The sequence below is a fragment of the Poromitra crassiceps genome (genome assembly GCF_964638095.1).
Source record: "Poromitra crassiceps genome assembly, chromosome: 25".
NCBI classification, from domain to species: Eukaryota; Metazoa; Chordata; class Actinopteri; order Beryciformes; family Melamphaidae; genus Poromitra; species Poromitra crassiceps.
The window spans coordinates 9,733,878-9,756,377 of record NC_139649.1 but is presented as its reverse complement, the minus strand read 5'-3'; the positions used below and the strand labels follow the sequence as shown (position 1 = coordinate 9,756,377).

Here is a 22,500-nt window from a genome sequence, read left to right as displayed (position 1 = left end):
GCCGCTGTGGTCAAGGGCGAGAGGAAATCGAGCAGACAATGCGGATGTAATTTAGAGCCGGAGAGAAGGTGTTTTTTTTATCTAATGGACGAAGGAAATGAGTAACTCTGTGACCTTTTCCCTGGGCTGGTTAATGAGAGGGAGTGTGCATCATCACTGCCTTTGACTCATTCTTTTCACGGCACTCATCTTCCGCTTTGTAGTGACCCTCTTCTTGAAATGCGATCGATCAGTTTGGAACAAAATGAACGGTGTGTGTGTGTATACTGTAGTCCAAAAAGTGACCAAAAAGAAAAAAACTACAACATAAAAACTCTATTTTGTTAAGTGTCCTACTTCTATACGAGGGATCAGCCCGAGCAGGATTTTGGTAAACAAACCGCGTCACTTGGTGGCAACGGGGACCCTATGGAGCCTGAGTCTGACTCTAGCCGTACATCATCTGATCTATAGGGTATTTATGATTATTTTTTAGATGTACTTTATTGTAGTGGTGTATACGGATTTAGGGTGTAAACATTAGTGTCCTCTAGAGAGAGAGTGGCGTCAGCGGAGGACCAAAATGCGAGACTCGTTAGCCAATGAACAGCCAGGAATGGGTCTCACGCTACTTTTGCATGCTAAAATAAAGCTGATAATGTACAATTTGATTCAAGGGGGGAAAAACCCTTTCAGAGTACAACACAAACTTGTCTATTTTGCTGCAACTCGACAGTGCTGCTTAATCCAGGACCTTACTTCCTGGAACTCTTGAGAGTAAAAAACTGGTCCATTGGAGTGAATGGAGATGTCGGGACTCTTCTATCTATATGGCTCTGGTAAACATGTCCTCGAGTTATTTGGCTTGGAAGGCCTTTTCAAATTGCGAGCCTCAGACACCGGACAGTGACTCTGTCAGGCACAATTGCCACTTTGTCCAACAGCCCGACACCCTAGCAGGCATCTGCAACTCACTGTTAAACACTGTTACAGTTTAAATGTCAGCGTCCAGTTAGTATCTGAATAGCTGCACTGTGGCTGACTGGACTGTTACAGTAGCCTACTGTATGCAGAGCGCAAAAACACCTTGGAACCTGTTGCTACAGTAGGAGGTTGGGGGGGTTCTCACCTACAAAACAGACTGTGTGTGTGTGTGTGTGTGTGTGCGTGTGTGTGCGTGTGTGTGCGTGTCTGCGTGTGTGTGCGTGTGTGTGCGTGTGTGTGTGTGTGTGTGTGTGTGTCTGTGTGTCTGTGTGTGTGTGTGTGAGAGAGAGAGAGAGAGAGAGAGAGACACACACAGAGAGTACAGTATACTGTAGGCTAGGGGTGGGGGGGGGAATCGATACACCATAGTATCGCGATATTTTGCCTGACGATATTGTATCGATATTTGGACGCCGAGTATCGATATTTTATTCTTATTCTTATTCTTATTCTTATTATTTTTTTTATTTTTTTTGCAGGCCATGCCATGCCAGGCCACCGGGCATCTGCCCCGAAGCGCCCGATGTTGCAGTCCGTTCCTGCAGTGGCGTATTGAGTCCAGAGAAGCTTAATAATGTAGCCTACATGTGGGGCAAAACAAAACAAAACAAAAAAACACTGCATGTTTTACTTCCGGTGAGGTCAAGGAAAAGGTAGGAAAAGGAGTTAGACAATATATCGAAATATCGCAATATTCAATATATCGCAATACTACTGTAGCATATCGCAATATCGCAATACTATCGTATCGTGACTCAGGTATCGTTTTAGTATCGTATGGTGGGCATCTGGTGATTCCCACCCCTAGTGTGTGTGTGTGCGTGTGTGTGCGTGTGTGTGTGTGTGTGTGTGTGTGTGTGCGTGTGTGTGTGAGAGAGAGAGAGAGAGAGAGAGACAGAGAGTATACTGTAGGCCAGTGTGTGTTAGCTGCTCCTGGGGAGTGCCAGCAAGCCAAACTGAAGAGAGGGGGGGGAAGCAAGCGGCGCTGCTCTGCACCATATGCCAAATATGAGCCTGACTGCCAATTTGTGTGGAAACTGGCGAGTGCTAGCAAGGCTGAATTCTTGACAGAGGGAGATGAATAATTTAACATGTGCAGAGTGGAGTTCTGTAGGGGTGTCTTTATACGTGAGGAGGAGGAATGGAGACAGCCGGCCTGTCTACTAGCAAAACTCTCATTTAGATATTGATGTGTTTGCTTTTTGTAAACAAGTCAAAAAAAGTTGCCGCGGATTTCACAGTGAACTCGAGATGGATTTATTTTAGCGAGACACGAGCGGAGAGAAAAGCGCTACATAACTTGTCAGCGTGTGGCGTTTTGATCACATCAGCGACAGGCAGCTCCCCCAAAAAGCCATGTCATCAATCCCCGCAAGCTGCAAACTAATCAGTAGCCGACACACACACACAAAATGAAAGGATGAATACGTAGATTTGATACGTACATTTGAAAGAGAAAAGGTATGGAACTTGCTCCATTTAGTGCACACTTGATCCTGCACGTTTGGTTTTAGCTGACGCTCTCTCCGAGCGACGTTCAAAGAGCAGGAACAGTCAAATAATCAATTCCTTGATCCTGCCAAGTGACCATTAGTGAGGAGTGGACAGGTCAAGCCAGTTAATCACATGGATCTTCCATCTGAATCAGACCACTCAATGGAAGTAGTATGGAAGAGTATCCATCTGATTGAAATTGCTTAGATAATTGGTTTTCCAACATGCCTGGTGCTACACTGAGATCTTCTGCCTTGCTCTGGTTTTGGCGGTCTATTTAATGTTTCTAAATATGCGTGCATCGAAATTTTAATGTTGAAAATGTGAGTGAAAATGATTGATTGATTGATTGTTGATCATTATTGTCGGTGTTCAGCATTGGTGAGTGGCCCTTCCCCATCTGACAGATGCTGTGGTTCCAAAAACATCATTAAGATGAGTCATTTCTGCTTGCTACTGTATGTGAGGGAGTGAAATAGATACCGTCCAGGTCTGCCTGACCAGAGTGAGAGTTGAATCGTCCTTTGTGAGCTGATGGAACTTTACAGCAGACTCTGGAGGTTGGGGGTCAGCCACTGCTCATTATAAGATACAGATTATGAGTTTGCTGTATTGCTCATTTCCTCTGAAACTTCTAGAAGGACCATTTCTTGGAAATAAATCCTCCTTTGTTCATTTCAATGAGCGACTGATTATTGTTTCAAACAACAAGCATTTTTTTGCCATTACAAGAAACACACAATTATCCCTGTTCTTCAATTTGAACCTTGGACTCAAAGCACACACAACGATAAGTTTCTCAAGTGACTGTGAGAGATTTAATCATACATGCATGTACCTTTTTATAATAATGTCCAATTATACTGCATGTATATTGTGTTTGCAAATTTGCGATGTCTGTCTGACGCGAAATGAAAGTACTTTGTTCTCCGTCTAGAACTGTCTGAAACGGAAGGCCATCTGTTTTCATAACTGCTTTTTCTAAACAACCGTACATCTGAAAGTTTCTGGCCTAGCATTGCACTTCCTGTTTCATAAATGTCAGGCAGAGTTTATTCCTTAATTGTAAAGTTGTTTACCAGACGGTCACATAAAAGGTATGTGATAGCATTGTGACCCTCTGTACAGAGTTCCGATATTGAAATAAACAAATCCTTATTCATTACAAACGAGCAACTGATTTATTGGTGAATCTTCATTCAACCTCTCCCCAACTCAGTACATTTCCATGACGTCAGTTAGTCAATCTGATGTTCACAAGACATAACACTCCACGTCTACCCTCCCAAAACAAGATACATGTTCTCCCTGCACAGGAATATTCTGCAATGATGAAGAGCATAGTTCACAAAATACATCTTAGAAGGGCCATAGTTCATAAGCAATCAATCAATAAGCACTCAATCAATAATTACAGTGACCAGCCCATGTGTTTCCCACCATGGAGGCACTCAACTCTGTGCAGTATCTGCACATCCACCAGCAGCCTGGCCTCTCCAGGCCTTCACCGGTACTGCAGACTCTTCCCCCAGGATACTGTAGCTGTTTGACTTACAGTAGCTGTAGCTCGCTCTCGCCTTCTTGATAAATCTCCTCAGCAGTGTGTGGTGGTTCATACAAGAATGGCTGCATTGTGGACTGTTTTTTTGGCAGAAAACTGGCAGAGGATCTCAGTGTAGCACAAGGCATGTTGGAAAACCAATTATCTAAGCAATTTCAATCAGATGGATACTTCCATACTATTTCCATTTAGTGGTCTGATTCAAATGGAAGATCCATGTGATTAACTGGCTTGACCTGTCCACTCCTCACTAATGGTCACTTGGTAAGATCAAGGAATTGATTATTTGACTTTTCACCTGACAGCGGGGGAGCTTCACCGGCAGGACGTAGCACATGGGAGGATCACGCTATTCCCACCAGTTCCCTTCCACCCCCCGAACAGGTGCCCCGACCGACCAGAGGAGGCGCTAGTGCAGCAACCAGGACACATACCCTTAAACCATATTGTGAGATCGTCCGTCCCATCACTATTCAATAGCTAACTGGCTAATATGCTAACGTTAGATTTTGGCTGCACTCCCATAACAAAACAACCCTGCAGCTCCTGAGAGAGGGGAGCTAGGCGTGGAGCTAACAGAGAGCTAGCTCCCTCACTGTTGTTTTCAAAATCATCGGCTTGGATCACGCAAATTTTGAAGCGACAAATCCTGAAACCCAGACTTCACAAAACGTATCTGAGCCGAGTTGCTATTTCCTCATTGGACGCACACGCACTCATCTGCTCATGATGACATGTACAGTACGTTGCTGCTACGCATCCTTTCACCTCATTGTCCGTCAAAGATCTCTTAACAGGCGGGCGAAACAAAGCGACACGTAGCCTAGCCTAGCGTGGTGGTTACAGTGTAGAAGGTCAACCGTGGGTGTTTATATTCAGCTCACATGCCAGCCGTGCGTACCGGTGGGCTGCCATTAGTCTGGAAAATGGCTTCACCCTGATTGAACAGCAATTTGGCAGCTCACACGGCGGCCAAAGGTGAACCTGCAGGGTTCCTGCATGTCGGCACTCCAGGCTTTCCGGGGCGCCTCCGTTGAAAATGAGGGCAATGAATGCAGAGGAGAAGCCTGCGTTAGAGAGGACAGCGGGGGGGTGGGGGGGACAGCGGGGGGTGGGGGACGGGGGGCACAGCGGGGTGTGGGGGGCAGAGGGAGGGGGAGCGCCGTCAAGAGCCTCCATTAGCTTTTTCTTTCCCACTTCCCGCCCAATTCACCCATTTTGTGTCTAAAATGCAGGAAGTAACACAGGTGCAAGCAGAACAGTAACGAGGGCCCCGGCACTGGATTGGAAGTTGGAAGCCCTCGTTAATGTTCTGCTTGCACCTGTGTTACTGTACATCCTGCCTTTTAGACACAAAATGGGTGAATACACCCTTTTCACGGGGGCCATTTTGTGTCAAAAAGGCAGGGTAAACACAGGTGCAAGCAAAACACTAATGAGGGTTTCCAACTTCCATGATTGGAATTTGGAAACCCTCATCAGTGTGTTGCTTGCACCTGTGTTTACCCTGCCTTTTCGACACAAAATGGCCCCAGTGAAAAGGGTCTATTGGGTGCATGGGGAGTGGAACACGGCTGATGGCTGCCTCTCCTACCTTCCGTCGCCCAGCAGCTGTGATGCCCGCTGCTGTCTGAATCCAGTTAGATCACGGGGAATACCGCCCACGACCAGATACATACGAGGGTGCAGAGTGCATATGCAATTCTCCACTGTTTCATTGAGTGAGCAGCACCAGAGCAATATAGACATCACGACAAGCGTTTTGAAGACGGTGATGCATCCCATGGCTGCAGGCGGCGACAAGATGTAGAAGAGGGAAAACAAAGTGCATTGTGGTTAAATAGTTCTGCCTGGGTAATAGACAGAGACAAATGTGACCGACTGTGGATTTGTGGCAGCAAATGTTTCTCCGGTATCCCCCGACTTTCTGTGGATGTCACCGTCCGGCTATACGGCTCGTGACAAATCACTTCCCATTAATCTGAAGAAATTGATCTGTTTTTGTTGTCTTGTTTAACGGTGACTTTAATATTGCAGTGCCATTTTTTACTGAAACCTATTAAGTTCTAATCATCTCTCTCTCTCTCTCTCTCTCTCTCTCTCTCTCTGTGACAGATACCACCCTCTCCAGTGAACGTGGTAAGTACTGCAGCCGCACGCGCCCTTGATTTAGAGCCATCTGTGTGTGTGGACCATGCCGGGCGAAAGCGGCCGATTGGCTGTCTTCTGTGGTGATGTTGGAAGGAACCATTCTCACATGTTAGCCTCAGTGGGGGGGTGTGTGTGTGTGGGGGTGTGGGGCGGCGCTGAGCCACAAACATCATTTGCATCACCGGGAAGCTATCTTCCTCTCCATCACATTGCGTGTCGCGACAAAATGCTGAAACGAGCGGAAAACATCCACCGAAAGGCAATTTAGGAAAACAGCGTCCTCGGACCCATGTGGCCAATCAGAATTTGAATTTAGCATATTTTCCCTGCATGCATTTTGCCCTCGACCTACTTAGTCAATTTACCCCCTTTTGACTCTAATAGTATCCAATAAGGAGTATCTTTTACACTCTGTCTCTGCAGCATCCCTGAGCCAGAGTAGATGGATTCCTCCTACTGTGGCAACTAGCGTCTCTTTTCATTTCATTATGTATTGGACTTCCTTCTGCAGTGCTGCTAGCACTGATTTCCTGTGCTCGGAGGAGCACTTTAATCACTGAAAACAACTCAACATGTAGAGGCAAAATGGTTCGTCGGCAGTCTGAGGGCGTTGTTTATGCCTCTTATTTAATGAGTGTGTGTGTGTGTGTCTGTGTGTGCGTGCGTGCATGCGTGCATGTGCGTGTGTGTGCGTGCGTGTGCGTGCGTGTGCGCGTGCATGCATGTGTGTGTGCGTGTGTGTGCGTGCGTGCACGTGCATGCGTGCGTGTGCATGCGTGTGTGTGTGTGTGTGCGTGCGCGTGTGTGTGTGCGCGTGTGCGTGACATGCAGTCCACCTGCAGAGCCCTGTTAGCAGGTCGGGGAGCACCTGTGTCTGCCACTGCCCTGCCGCACTGCTGCATCTGCTTGTAGATGTTCCCAGTGTGTGCATGTGTCTGTCTGGCATATTCACTCATCACCAGAGTTTAGGCTTGTGCACTAAGAGAAGAAGTGAACTGGCTGAACTGGCGGCTCACCAGCGCCCCCTATGGAGGATTGCACTTTGGGGGGGGGGGGGAACGACGGCATTTAAGCCGGGTCGGCGTGCTGCAGCGATCACAAGGTGCAGACAAACCACCACCACACGCTGCACGCCGCCTGCTCTTTTGAAACCTCAAAGTGGACGAGAGGGAAGAGAAGAGAGGAGCTGCGGTTCGACTCTCGACACTTGAGGTTTATTTTCGTGTGCCTGGTTAACGTCTCTCCGCTGGTGGAAAGAGACAGACAGTGATACACAGCTCAGGGAAGCTTATGCGATAAATTTTTCATTGCTAGCTATATAGCTTTTTCTTTCTTTCTTTCGTTTTTCATCCCAGCAGCTCGAACAAAGCCCCGTGAATAAGAAGCCACAATGGGTAAAGATTTGTATTCATTCGGAGACTTATGCTTGATTGTGAAATCATCGCTGTCTCTCTTTAGCGCCCCCCCCCTCCTCCTCCCTCTCTCTCACATTACTGTAAAACACATGCATGAGTTCCTCCCCCCTCCCTCCCCCCTCCCTCCCCCCGTACCTGCTGAGTTGTCACAAAATGTGAACGATATTGGAATGGAGTGGAGAGAAGAAGCAGCGATGGAGAGAGAGACAGCGAGGTAATGAATGGATTGAAAGGCAGATGAGCGAGTGAAAGGGAGGCAGTGTTAGGGGGGCAAGGTCCCTGCGCCCTTGCTCCCCTTTGTGTAGCGCTGCCAGCAGGCAGCCATCCAGTAGACTGCTTATTGCCTACTAAAGCATACATCGTTAACTCTATGCCAATCAAGTTCTGTTTTCATATACGCGCGTCTGCGTAAAAAAGAACATATATATACAGTATATATACGCAGTGCAAAACATAGTAGACCCCCGTGGCCCCTATCCCCCTATCTTGGCGGGCTTAACGAGCCCCTCTCAGCCCCTCTCTGCACGGTGATGGCTCCTCATGTTTGGAGGAGTGTGATGGTCCTCCTCGTTGTGAAGTGGCCGCCGGGCCCGGCGCGCTCTCTCTCTCTCTCTCTCTCTCTCTCCTGGCTTAATTGGCTGTACCTGAGGCGGGGGAGGGCGAGGTGTAATTGCGATAAGAGAAAACCGCTGCGCCCGGCTGGTTTTAGTGCCCTTTATCTGTAATCTGCGGATTGATTATGGTTTTTCTGCCAGCCGTGCAAATTGTTCCATCAGCCCGCCACTGGAAAAGCGCCTTAACTCTGTCTCCACCAAACTGCACAGCAAATTGGCAAAGTTCCTATAAAACACGCCATGCGTGTACCGCTCGTTAGGCTGCTACAGCGTTCTGATCTTTCTGATCTTTCCTGGATGCGTGTGCGTACAAAGCGTTGCACTTTTTTTCTCTCCTTATTATTTATAAAGGCAACAGGGATTATATTAGAGATGGCAGCACAGCACAGTCAGTACAGCGTTTTTCTGCTGTACCAAAATCTCTTTTCATCCTCAATAAGGTTGTCTCGCTGTCGATCAGGGTTTCAAATTGATGATTCGTTAACTTTGTTGTTTCATTTTCAATAACAATTATAGACTGTATAGACCGTTATATGTATCTACCTACTGTACAATAAAGATAGTCATGGAGGACTGGACTCAAATCATATCTGACAATTATAACAAGCGCAAATACCTTGAAGCCCACGGCGCGGTGGTGTGGCCATTCAGCCTTATGGCACTTTAGGCAATGTTTTGGGGTACCTCAACAACACAGCTAATTGGTCCTAACCTTACCATAACCCACCCACACACACACCCAGCCACTCCCCCTACTCAGCCCTCGAAGCCCGACTCTCTATGACCTTCCTATCCTGAGCTACGGCCCCTTTTCCTTAGCCACGCCTCCTTCCCTCACCACGCCCCCTCCCAATACCCACACACCCCTAGCCACTCCCCTTACCCACCCCTGGAATCCCGACTCTCTACGACCTCCCCAGAGCAATCTAGTGAGAGAGTGACGCCAGTGGGGGTCCAAAATGTGTGACTCAGTAGCCAATGAATAGCCAGGATGGTGGCTCGCGCTACCTTTGAATGCAGAAAATAAAGCTGATAATATACAATTTGATTCTTTAAACGTCTGACCCTTTCAAAGTACATCACAAACGGTCCATTTCGCTGCAACTCGACGGCGCTGCTTAATCCAGAACCTTACTTCCTGGAACTCTTGAGGGTAAAAAACTGGTCCATAGGAGTGAATGGAGATGTGGCAACTCTTCTATTATACGGCCCTGGACCTCCCTAACTCTAGCTATGGCCCCCATTATCTAGCCCCGCCCCCTTCCTTGACCTGGCCTGCTGCCAGCGCCGTGGTAAAAAGATTCTCAGATTTGGGTCCGTGATGAGACACTATCTCATCAAATAGGGTCCATGGCCCTAATGTGGACTACGAAGGGTCCTTGATGTGAAAAGGGTTGAGAATGAGAACCACTGCTGTAGATAATTAAACACAATTCTATTACCCATTATTTTTGTAAATGCTGAAAGCTATTTTTAATATTTATCAGTCTGTATAATCTTAATGATATATTCTAATAATTATACTCTATAGGTATAATCTCTAACATGTCTTCAGTTAATGCTGATTCACCTGATTAAGACAATCTCTTACCCTGCTCATTATATATCTGCACCACATTGAAGTCTTTTGTGCTATTCCTCTCTCTTTGCCCCCCTCTCTCTCTCTCTCTCTCTCCTCCACACCTCCCTCTCTCTCTCTATAGCCCTTTTCCCACATGCGTACCGGAAAATTACCTGTAAGTCAATATCGGACATTTCCCTGAATTTCCCTTCACACCTCAGCGTTCGCAAGTGAGAATCTAGTCGTCAAATAGCCGGTATGTTGGGGGGTGGGGTGGGGCGGGGGGAGGGGGAGAGTGGCCTGGGGTCTGTGCTGCAGGCCACTGAGGCCAGTCAGAAAAAAACAACAAACACACATGGAGCCGGCGTCCACTCTTTTGATAATATTGCTGACGCGCTTTTTCCTCAAACGTAGACAGCGACGCAGACAAATTAAGGCGAAAATGGAAAGGGGATATACGTGCGAACAGAAACAGATTAATGTTCGCAGTCTTCTCCGCTCAACATCGTGCAGAATATGAAGATAGACTAAACCGGGGACAGATCATGACAGTGTTATGTACCTCTGCGCTGCTGCGTGAGACTAGAGCCGTCTGGAAGCGAGAGAGACCAGGAGGGAATTTATTTTGGGAAGATGCTCTGAACAATTTTGACGACGTGGAATGGCAGCGTCATTTTCGCATGTCCCGGTATTACGTGCTGAGTCTGGTCCGACCCGCACGCAAGATCACCCGGTGGCGAAAACCACTGGAAGCGCGTTTGCGACTGGCAATAGTCCTTTGGTGGTACGCAACACCAGGGGAATATCGAACAATCAGCTGTGTATTTGGTGTTGGACTGTCTACTGTGTGCAACCTGGTCCACGAAGTCACAGCCCACTGATAGCGGAAAATGACTGGACCCCTTTCTCACCTGTCTGTCTATCGCGGCATACCGCTCTTCTGACTAGCTCAAAACTGGTGAAATGGCCGCGACGACGGGGTCGCGCTTATACCGGCACGGCGCCTTTCCCACATGCAGCCATTTGACCACGTTCCGGTCATTTTGCGGTACAAAGCGCATGTGGGAAAAGGGCTTATCTCTCTCTCCTCCACACCTCCCTCTCTCTCGCTCTCCTCCACACTTCCCTCCCCCTCTCTCTTTGCCCCCCCCCTCTCTCTCTCTCCTCCACACCTCCCTCTCCCTCTCCCTCTCTCTCTCTCTCTCTCTTTGCCCCCCCTCTCTCTCTCTCTCCTCCACACCTCCCTCTCTCTCTCTCTCTCCTCCACACTTCCCTCTCCCTCTCTTTCTCTCCTCCGCACCTCCCTCTCTCTCTCTCTCCCCTACACCTCCCTATCCCTCTCTCTCTCTCTCTTCCGTACCTCCCTCTCTCTCTCTCCTCCGCACCTCCCTCTCTCTCTCTCTCTCTCCTCTGCACCTCTCTCTCTCTCTCTCCTCCGCACCTCCCTCTCTCTCTCTCCTCCGCATCTCCCTCCCTCCCTCTCTCTCTCTCTCTCCTCCGCACCTCCCTCTCTCTCTCTCTTCCGCACCTCCCTCCCTCTCTCTCTCTCCTCCGCACCTCCTTCTCTCTCTCTCTCTCTCTCCTCTGCACCTCTCTCTCTCTCTCTCTCTCTCCTCCGCACCTCCCTCTCTCTCTCTCCTCCGCATCTCCCTCCCTCCCTCTCTCTCTCTCTTCCGCACCTCCCTCCCTCTCTCTCCTCCGCACCTCCCTCCCTCTCTCTCTCTCTCTCTCTCTCCTCCACATCTCTCTCTCTCTCTCCTCCGCACCTCCCTCTCCCTCTCTCTCTCCTCTGCACCTCCCTCTCTCTCACCCTCTCTCTCTCTCTCTCTCTCCTCTGCACCTCCCTCTCTCTCACCCTCTCTCTCTCTCTCTCTCTCTCCTCTGCACCTCCCTCTCTCTCTCTGGTTTTGAGTAGCGGTTTGGGCTGAAAGAGCAGCTAATGGGCTGCGAAATGTCTGCGAAGCTAGTGAAACAACAGAAGCTAATGTCTCAAAGCCCTTCTGAAACAACACAAGCGTAGAAGAACCCTGACAGTGCAAAGAGAAGAAGAGTGGATGGGGGGGGGAGGAGGGGCCTGCCTTCCTATAACGTGTCAGGGAGGCCATTTCTGTCAGCCTAATTGTGGGGAAGCTTTCCTATAGTGGCCTTGGTGAGATGGCGTAAGTGCCTGCTGGAATGGACTCTCCATTGCTGGCTGCTGCACCCAGTAGGGTTTCTTTCTGCCGTGTAACGCAAGATCCCGGACGCAGCTCCAGAGGGCTCTGACATGCTGCAGCTCCAGAGGGCTCTGACATGCTGCAGCTCCAGAGGGCTCTGACATGCTGCAGCTCCAGAGGGCTCTGACATGCTGCTGCTCCAGAGGGCTCTGACATGCTGCAGCTCCAGAGGGCTCTGACATGCTGCTGCTCCAGAGGGCTCTGACATGCTGCAGCTCCAGAGGGCTCTGGCATGCTGCAGCTGCAGAGGGCTCTGACATGCTGCAGCTCCAGAGGGCTCTGACATGCTGCTGCTCCAGAGGGCTCTGACATGCTGCAGCTGCAGAGGGCTCTGACATGCTGCTGCTCCAGAGGGCTCTGACATGTGCTGCTGCTTCAGTCTTTCTCTGGCTGCAGCAGAGTGCTTAGCAGGGCGAATTCAGGGCTTGGGGATATCGACAGGGCAAGTTGAAATATTGCAGATGGCAATTTTAGCCAGACAGGTTGATTTACGGCGTATGCGGCCCGAGAGCATGTGCTGAATGGAGGGATGGAGTTCTAGCTTCATGTCTTGACTCCATCTTGCCATTGTTCAACATGTGTTCATTTGAATAGCACCCGCTAATCCAACTGATTCTTTTGTGGTTGTTGTTTGCAAAAGGGATATCTGAAAGCGGCTTGTGTGCAACTTGTTGTTAGCATTTTTAGCGCCTGTGCCGAGGCTGGATGGATTTGCAATTCTTGATCGTTCGTTCACAGACGGTTTTTTTCCTTCTCTAAAATGTGGTGAAGCGTGAGGCCCCTTCTGTTTACCAATTAAAGCTGTTTTTCTGCAGCGGATCTGGAGCTGATGAAGACAGCCACTAAGAGCTCTTGAAGTAAAGTCACACAGGAACCCGGCGGCGGCAGATGGTCTGCGCAGGAGTATACGTGCGACGAGAGATAGCACGAAGAACAAACGAGCGTAAAAATGTGCAGCCTGTTTCCGGCGACAAGCACCTATTTTCTGCCCGATTTTAATTTTCAAACTTTTACTCGTCGGAAATGTTTTTCTTCTCCCTCTGCCCGTCTCCCTCGGAGGCGAGCGAAAACATAAAAAACCTCTTCTGTTCAGAATTTGTGTACACCAGTTTGCAAAAACTATCCAGACAACTTGTGGGGAGATGTTTGATCTCACCCGCTTTGACCAGCCTTCCCCCCGCTCCCCATCTTCTGGACGGGAACAAGTTTTTACTCTGGCCGCCCGCTACAAAGCCTGAGCCTGCAGAGAGAGGCTGAGACTGCAGACAGCCCCAGACACAGAGAAACACTGTCTAATGGCTACACGTCTAGCCTCCTCCACTGGATTACACGTTTCAAACAGCAAGTATTTTCAGTATTTTCATAGAGAAAAGGCCTCTTTTTGTGATGCAGATGAGAGCGGACAGGGGAACGTGTGGGAACAAGGGGGGGTCTGGCAGAGGGAAGGCTTCGTGGCCTGGGTTCCTACGGAGATCACACACCCCAGAAACTCTTCTTCAGACCACTTTACCGTGACCACTTTTTGTCGGTGCTTGCCTGTAGGCCACGCCTCTACTGTGAACTTACCTCGTTCGATAAGGTCTCAGAATAAAATATATGGGCGCTTTATTGTCTAGCTTTTGGAGATATTTCTCTCTGCATAGAGGGACCTGCGTCGATGTCTAAATATGACACATCTCCATACAGTACCTACAGTAGTTATTATTTCAAAACACACATTTATACCACTCTAATTAGTTCATTTCATCACCAGGACTGAGACTAACACTTATCTCAGGGTTAGTTATGACTACATTATGTGATATTGTGAGACACAGAAGATGGCAAAACATCCAAGTCCCTTTCATCAGAGACAACCCCCCCGCTCCATCCCTTTACACGTCTCTCTTGTCTCCTCTGGTTGGCAGTTGGGGCCACATCTCCCCTCTCGCTCAGCGACGAGGAGCCTGGAAGGCACTGTGTAGCGTTAAAGGAACACTCCGCCCATTTTCAACCAGCTTTGTATCATTAGAACATCAGTAGTATATCAGAAAACTGTAAACGGTTTTGAAGTCTGTCATTTAATTTGACAGTTATTGAGTGTTAAAGTGTGGACCAGTGACATCACTGGTCCACACTAACTCAAATTAATAACTCATTAACTCAAATCCAACTCTCAATAACTGTCAAACTAGATGAATGATGAATAGTTTGACAGTTATTGAGAGTTGATTTGAGTTAATGAGTTATTAATTTGAGTTAGTGTGGACCAGTGATGTCACTGGACTTCAAAACCGTTTACAGTTTTCTGATATACTACTGATGTTCTAATGATACAAAGCTGGTTGAAAATGGGCGGAGTGTTCCTTTAAGGGCCTGCGAGACAAGGGCGGTCCAGGCAAATCCCTACACAAATTAGAGTGTAGAGTCCGTTATTATTAAAGCCAAATGCTACTGCCTGTTCCCAACAGTTAAATTACAATGTCTCCCAAACAAAAAGCCAAGCAGTTTTTATTATGACCCCCTCCTTCCCTCCGTGTACGGTGCAGCTAGCTAGCGAGCGCGGCGCTCAAAACGGTGTCATTCCTCCGGATCAGGGGTGGAATTATTAGAACTCTCTGAGGGGCCCGCGCCTCGGCTCCCGGGCGCGGGCCCCTCAGAGAGACGCACGCTCATGATGATTGGCATCCGGCTTTTCGCTAACACAAAGAGCATTAAGAGGTTCTTCGTCTCAGAGAAGAAGAAAAAAATATATATATTTCCGCACACATTTCGCTGCCGACACTCGGCTCGTCAAACGGCGCACGCAGTCCTCAAGTTGGCTTTCATGTGAAGCACACCGAGGCGATTTCTGTGGCTGGCTTTTAACTCTTGCGTTCAATGCCTTTCTCTGTCAAACGGGTATTTCAGTGCGGAACGATTTGCCTGTCAATCAACACTACCTCTCCCTGTGTGTTCCTTACACGCACAGATTACTTTGCTGCTGCACGGATGTATTGACTTCTGTTTGCGTGTGTGTGTGCGTGCGTGCGTGCTCGTGCGTGTGTGTGTGTACTGTACGCGCGTGTGTGTGTACTGTACGCGTGCGTTCGTGCGTGCGTGCGCGAACGCTAGCCACTTTGTGTTATAAGTAGTAATCTGTCACTTCTATAAGATTACTGCTGGAGCCGAGTCCATGCGGCGCATGTCAACGTTCCCCACCTGACAGAACCCGCTGAGTGCCTGTTTCCTTGACGTTCCTTCTAACTGCACTCCTTCCCCCCCCCTCTACTTTACCAAATGACTTTAATCGACCCTAACTTGACACATTAATATCATTTAAACTCACTCTCTCTCTCTCTCTCTCTCTCTCTCTCTCTCTCTCTCTCCGACTCACTTTTTTGCTGCTGTAAAGGCTTCTTCCCATTAGCGCAGCATGTAGAGCACACAGAGTCTCGGCGGACCGTGTTCCATTATCGACATAACACTGTTGTGTGTAATTATTGCTCACTAGTGCAGTGCCCATTCGCCTCGCCCGGCCCCGCCCCGCCCCCCGCGCGCTGCACAGAGCGCCGTTCACTTGTTTATTCAAAGTTTAGTGTTAATAGTGAACGCGTGTCGCGCGTCCAAATTGCACCAAATCCGACACCGCACGTCCTCGGGTCCCCAGCAGCGCACCCGCCAGTTGTGAAATAGATCGGACGAACGGTTCTCAAGATACTCTTATCTATGCGAACGACATACTCACTCGCACACATACATACAGACAGACAGACAGATAGACAGACAGACAGACAGACAGACAGACAGACAGACAGACAGACAGACAGACACACAGACAGACAGACAGACAGACAGACAGACACACAGACAGACAGATAGACAGAGAGACAGACAGACAGACAGACAGACAGACAGACAGACAGACAGACAGACAGACAGACAGACAGACAGAGATTCCTTGCTTTAGTAGATAGATGTTAAATTGAAAGGAAATACCACTCAATTCCACAATTCACGTGCACATATTAACATGAACCATGGATCACCATGAACAAATATTCAAACATCTAAAAAACCAGAGAGCAAATTCCAGCTTCACTCTGCCATGATGTTGATGATGATGTTGTTGTTGTTGTTGATGGTGACGATGATGATGAAAAATTTACCCATGCCTAAAAAATTATAAAAATAAATCTGGGGACTGTCATCTATTTTCAATTCTCCTCTAAACTGTATATTGGGTGTGATATCAGAGATTAAAGCAGCTACGAGCAAGATTTTCGATTGTTATTAAACAGTATAATTATAATATTGATGCATCACATCTTACCTATAATAGGAGCTGAGACCAAAGCCGTGTGAATCGGAGATTGCTCTCTTGATGATTATAGAGTCTGTGTCTGTCTACCGGCGGGCCGGATAAACCCGGAAGTGAAACGAAACGGTTTACGGCAGCTGCCTGCCTTCAACCGTTTCGCTCTGCCTAGCAACAGGCCATAAACACGGAGAACGCCATGCAGGGGCTTGCTACTCTCGCGAACATCTCTCGTTATATTCTAACAGTTTGTTTGGAAGTAATTTAGTTATTTTGTGGTTATGGCCGAAGTGGCTGCCGCAAACCGTTTCATTTCACTTCCTGATCTGCCCTGGCCACAGACAGACTAATCGTCAAGACAACACTGGCCGATTCACTCGGGGTTCAATCGAGACTACGCGGCGTTGGTCTCGTCTACTATTAGAGGTAAGATGTGATGCATCGATATTAAATCTAGACTGTTTAATAACAATCGAAAATCTTGCTCGTGGCTGCTTTAAGGGGTGAGAGACTGACTCCCTCATTTTTGGCTATGGGAGACTGGTAAAGGTGCGTTCACACCGACCTATTAAAGTTTTTCGCTGGCGTTGAGTTTACATACAAAGTCAATGCAAACGAGCGATTGAGCGTATATTCGCCTGGGAGAAAAATCGCTGGGCGTCCGAGCGACAGAGACAGAGTGATAGGGAGAAAATACGCTCGTCGCCCGAGATGAAATATCCCAACTCGAGCGAAAATACGCTGGCATCAGTCGCTCGCTGTTCAACACTGATTGGCTGCCGTGTGAGAGTGAGTCAAGTATCACACTGGCTTGGAACAAACCTCTGGTTTATTGTGTGGCAACAAACCGCATTGACAGGCTGACAGCTGACATGAAGTGAAGTCTGTCCTACCGGTATGGAGCTCGCATTAGGAGCACGCTGATAGGCTTTAGCTTGTAAACAATGACGGTGGCTCGTAGTGGACAAATATCATGACATTGCGTAACGTTATATCCCCCACATGTCCGTCAATTCATGTGCCTGTTGATGAGCGATTTAAACAGAGCGACAGAGTGATTCCAAAGGGTTGAATCAAGCGACAGAGCGAAAAATAAATATCTCTGTGTGAACACAGCTTAAATGTTCACTTAGCGTAGCGTACATGAACTGCCCTTGTGTCATAATAAAAAGGCCTGTAACTCAGGGGTATTCCTTCCTTTGTATTCTTGAGGGCATAGGCACTGAAATAGCTCCAGGACTACAATGTAATGCACTGCAAAGTATTACCGCTCGTTTTTATGGAGACCGAGGGAGTTATGTGTGAAACGCTCTGTAAAATATTCTCACCTGGAAAAGAGAAATTACTCAAGTGTTTCCTGTGAAGTCGGAAGAGGCGTAGTATTTTCCCTCACCTGTGTCAAACTGTTCATTTCCTCTGCTCCCCACAGTCACGCACCTGTCAGAGTCACTTTGCCATCGCCATTTTCTCCCTAATCATGTGAAAAGACACGTTCTGCGAGACAGACGACCATATGGCCCGCTGCATATTACCCATGGCAGCCTCAAGAGAAAGTGCTGCTTCGTGTGGATCCTGACACTCGTAAAAATGAGAGACGCGCGCACAGTCTCGCGTGTTTTGAATGACAGTGGACGGGGGCCATAGATATCGTTAGATTAAACACCAGGTGATTCTCCTCTACGTCGTCCACTTCACTTAGTGGTTTAACCGCATTTCCCAGAATGCCTTTCGACAGCTGTGTGGGTTTAGCTGTGGGTTGTACGTGACTGGAGTGAAGTTAGCTTGATACAGGATATAGGATTTTGGCTATTCTGTGGATATATTTTCTCAAATATTTAAACGGGTGGTTGGAAATGGTTCTTCTTGTTCTTATCCACCGAATATCCAATGTAGCTAACTTCACTCTGGTTTCTATGTGTAACACTAATGTAGCTTCCCTGTACATATAATAATGTTACATTTGGACAGTTATTACTTTTATCTTAGAGTTAAAAAATACACCACTATACAATAAAATGGACAACTGAATGGAAAGAAACATCACCACTAGCAGATTTCTAACAGTGTTAAAGGAACAGCTCACCCTAAAATCCAAAATACATATTTTCCCTCTCACCTGTAGTGCTATTTATCCATCTATATCGTTTTGTGTAAGTTGCCTGAGTTTTGGAGATATCGGCCGCAGAGTTTCTGCCTTCTCTCCAATACAATGGAACTGGATGGCACTCGGCTTGTGGTGCTCAAAGTGCCAAAGAAATACATTTGAAAAACTCAACAGCAATGTCTCTTTCCAGAAATCATGACCCCGTTACTCAAGATAATCCACAGACCTCGTTATGAGCAGTTTCATGGAGGAACTATTTTCTTTTGACCGAACTACAGCCGCTAGCTGCTAGCTAGTTCCTACATGACTGCAAAAGAAAATAGTTCCTACATGAAACAAAGTCTGTGGATTATTTTGAGTAACCGGGTCATGATTTCTGGAAAGAGACATTGCTCTTGAGTTTTTCAAATGTATTTTTTTGGTGCTTCGAGCGCTACAAGCCGAGTGCCATCTAGTGCCATCGTATTCAAGAGAAGGCAGACATCTCTGCGGCCGATATCTCTCCAAAACTCAGGCAACTATCCCAAAACGACATAGATGGATAAATAGCACTACAGGTGAGAGGAAAAACATGTATTTTGGATTTTTAGGGTGAGCTGTCCCTTTCAGGTCTTTTAGGGTGTGATTTATCCTTTCAACCCAAAATGACCCTACAGCACTTTCCTAACCTCCCGTCATCACACCCGCCGTATCTCTAAAATAGGCCCGTTAGTCGTTAATTGATTGGAGCGGGTCTGAATCCCTAATTGTTTCCATTTTAGGACAGGAGGAAAGGTGGCACCTCGCTGGCTCAACCTTTCTGCACAGCGCCTGCACAAACTGTTTCTCTTCGCCCCCGCTCTGTCTGCCCCCACAAACCTCCACCCCCCCCCACCCCCTCGCTCTGTCTGCCCCCACAAACCCCACCCCCTCGCCCGCCCGCTCGCTAGATTGACTCTGCACAGCGGTAGTGGAAGAATGAGGCCGGCTAGAATGAAACATTAATCAGCTGCTGTTTTATAAGACAGAGTCCGCGCTGCATAGACCTCCCCCCCCCCCCCCCCTCATCCCCACAGAGGGAGCGTCCGCGCTGCACAGACCCCCCACCACCACCACCACCACCCCTCCCCTCAGCCTGGCCTACCTCCGAATGTTAATGTGACTGCCATTACTCATTTATGAGCTGCCCGCTGCTCGCTGCTGCCCCGGAGCCTGGTGTCCGGGCCCAGGCTGGCATGGTACGGCCCGCGCTGCAGGTGCAGGTGCGCGGGCCGTGCCATGCCAGGGCGTAACTCAGAGGTGGCGGGGGCCAAGTTCTGTTTTTAAAAGAGAAGAGGATGCTCTAGAGGGGAGGGGAGGGGAGGAGGGCTGCGGGGGCGGGGCCACGCCGTTTGGACACACTCGCGCTCGTAAAAAGAGGAGGGGCCCGCGTCATATATCATCCTGACCTCTTTAACTGTCCCCCGCTCTCAAATAGGCCCTGTGGCGTTACTGCGAGAGCGAGACGCTCGGGAACATTTACTGTGCACGAAAGGCACAGTTTAGAAAGACGACGCCGCCGTCGAAATGTCCCAACTGGAGGATCTCTGCTTCGCATAAGACCAAATCCAAGCTGTCCAGTTAGATTCGCTAAATGGCCAATAGAATATGATGTATTCAGATTTGGACCGTTGTAATCGGACATAAATCGAGCTGAAGTGCCCCCGCGTCGAGACGAAGCACCTCGATGTACGCAGGCACAGGCAGCTTGGAAGAGTCGGCTGAGCTGAGCGGTTGGTTCTCGGTATCGGGGACACAGAGTGTGGCAGGAGTCGTTCTTACACCTCGCTACCGCCATCGATAAAGGAGCACTCCTATACGCACGCACGGCGAAGCTAGACACTCTCTCCCAGGGCGATGTGTGAAGAGGTGGCGTCAGTGTCACCCATTGTATCACGACAATCCTGTTCAAAACGCCGGCTGTTTTACCTGCTCAAAGTAGTCTGACTCACCTGGTCAAACCTTGTCTGACTCGCATTATGAGTCAGACTAGGTTTAGGAGTCACAGGAAGTGTATATACAATCGGAACTTCCGATCGTATTTACACTTCCTGTTAGTGTGTGTGTGTGTGTGTGTGTGTGTGTGTGTGTGTGTGTGCGCGTGCGTGCGTGTGTGCGTGCGTGCGTGCGTGTGTGATGAAGAGAAGAGTGAGGGGGGGTGAAAAAGCAACGCGTGTGTTTGTGTTTACTGAAGCGTGTGCAGCAGCAGAGACACCGAAGGTGTCGCCTAACTGTACGTGTGAAGTGGCTGACGATCCGGGAGCCCACAGATCGGCACGCGATGGCGTTTCCCGGGCGCCCGCCTCCTCGCTTCGCCCTCGCCCCCCCTCTCTCCGCTTGTCACTACAACTGAAATAGAATTGAGTTGGAGACGGTCCGCCGACACCAGCCTTCACTGTTCCCATACATGTTTAATGTATGTACTTGGGATTACCACAGATGGCACTCTCCACCACATGTCAACCATTTTTTCTCCTCTTCTTATACAAATGGGATTCCTCTGGAGCACAAAGGGGCCTTTGAACATTGTTTTTCCACGCTGAATATTTAAACGGAAGCGACCATCAGCGCCTCTCGTGAGGAAACCGCCGCATAAACACAGTTTCATGTTTATTTGAAACAAACTCGCCCAAGGTGTGTCTTCTCCTTCATCCCTCGCGCTCGACGACGGAGTCTCATAATACTGTATGTGTGGCCTAGGGGGGGAAATCCCCAGCATGCAACAGAAACAGGAAGTGTGTGTAGCCTGTGGGGAAAAGGTAGATATGACACGGTTCACCTTCACACACACACACACAAACGCACACACACACACGCACACGCACGCACACACACACACACGCGCGCGTGCTATAATCCCCAGGAGATGAAAGGAGACTCTTGGGCTCGGTGTCCTGCTGCGGCGCTTCATTTGCTGCGCGACAGAGAGTGACGCGGCGTCCTTGACCGAGGCAGAGCCGTGACTCAGGCCACGCCCCCCCTGCTGATCAGGCCACGCCCCCCCTGCTGATCCAGGAAGTTCAGCAGTTCATTAGAGATCGATGCCCATTTGATGCCCCCTTTCATTCAAGCCCCCTTTGTGGCGTCTCTTTATCGCCCTGGACAGAGGAGAGAGAGAGAGAGAGAGAGAGAGAGGGTGTGTGCACATGCTGAAGACCTCTCTCCACCTCCTCGATTCATGGTGTTTCCTCAAGGGAAGCCGGGCGCCGACGCCAGATTAAGTATCTCCAGCTCATTACGGGAAGCGGGCGCCCTCTGCTCAACCTTGACGCTTTGACGCGGTGCAAAAGTTCACCTGGAGTCCGTTGACTGTGAAGGCTTGTGTTCAGCCCTGCCTGCCTGCCTGCCTGTGTGTGTTTGTATATTCATGAGAGATAGCCACAGGCACACCAACAGCAGCAATATCTCTGGGCTAAAACGCCTCAATAAACAGTCCACATGCTGAGATCAATGCAAAAAATACCATCTCGTTAATTTAAAACATCTGTCAGCTCAAAAAACACTGCTCGGAGGGCAAAAAAATAAAACGGGGGATTTGAAAAGCAGCAAACGTTTCAGTCCTTCTCGTCTTTCATCATCAATGGATTTTTTTTTTTTTGCCCTTTGACCACTTTGACCCCACAGATGTCTTCAATTAAAAAGAGACAGTATTTGTTGCATTGATCTCAGCATGTAGACTGTTTATTACCTCCGCCAACAACAACGCCGGGGCCAGCGGCGCGTTACTGGCTGGGAGGTTACAGCATGTTGTTTGTCAGCAGGATATCTGAAAAAAAGTCATGAACGCATTTGCACGAAACTTGAAGAAGGTAGAAAGGTTGGCCATGTGCCAACTTAGAAAGGTTGGTCGTGGGCCAACTTATATAAAGGATTAAATGGCCACTGGCCAAAAGGGGTCGTGTCCAATCGCAAAAAAAGGCGCCTACATTTCAAACAGATTCGCAGAACGCCACACGACACTTTGTAGACAAGTAGGTCACGGGGCCAAGTAAGAACTTGATTAACTTTCCATGCCCGCTAACCAAAAGGGGGCGTGGTAATGGGCATAGCCAATCACAAAAAGCCGGCTGAGTTCTAAACGGATTCACATACAGTGCAACACCACCAAACTTTGTGGAGTGGTTGGC

General features: G+C 48.6%; 1 protein-coding gene across 1 annotated transcript in view; it reads left to right on the top strand.

Annotated features, from left to right (window-relative positions):
- LOC310798326 (cadherin-4-like) overlaps positions 1-22,500 on the top strand; it is a gene marked incomplete at both ends in the record, with an annotated part of 263,719 nt that overhangs the window by 116,147 nt on the left and 125,072 nt on the right. Inside the window, 1 exon segment of the mRNA XM_083660852.1 lies at positions 6,134-6,157. Coding sequence (XP_083516978.1) covers positions 6,134-6,157 — 24 coding nt within the window.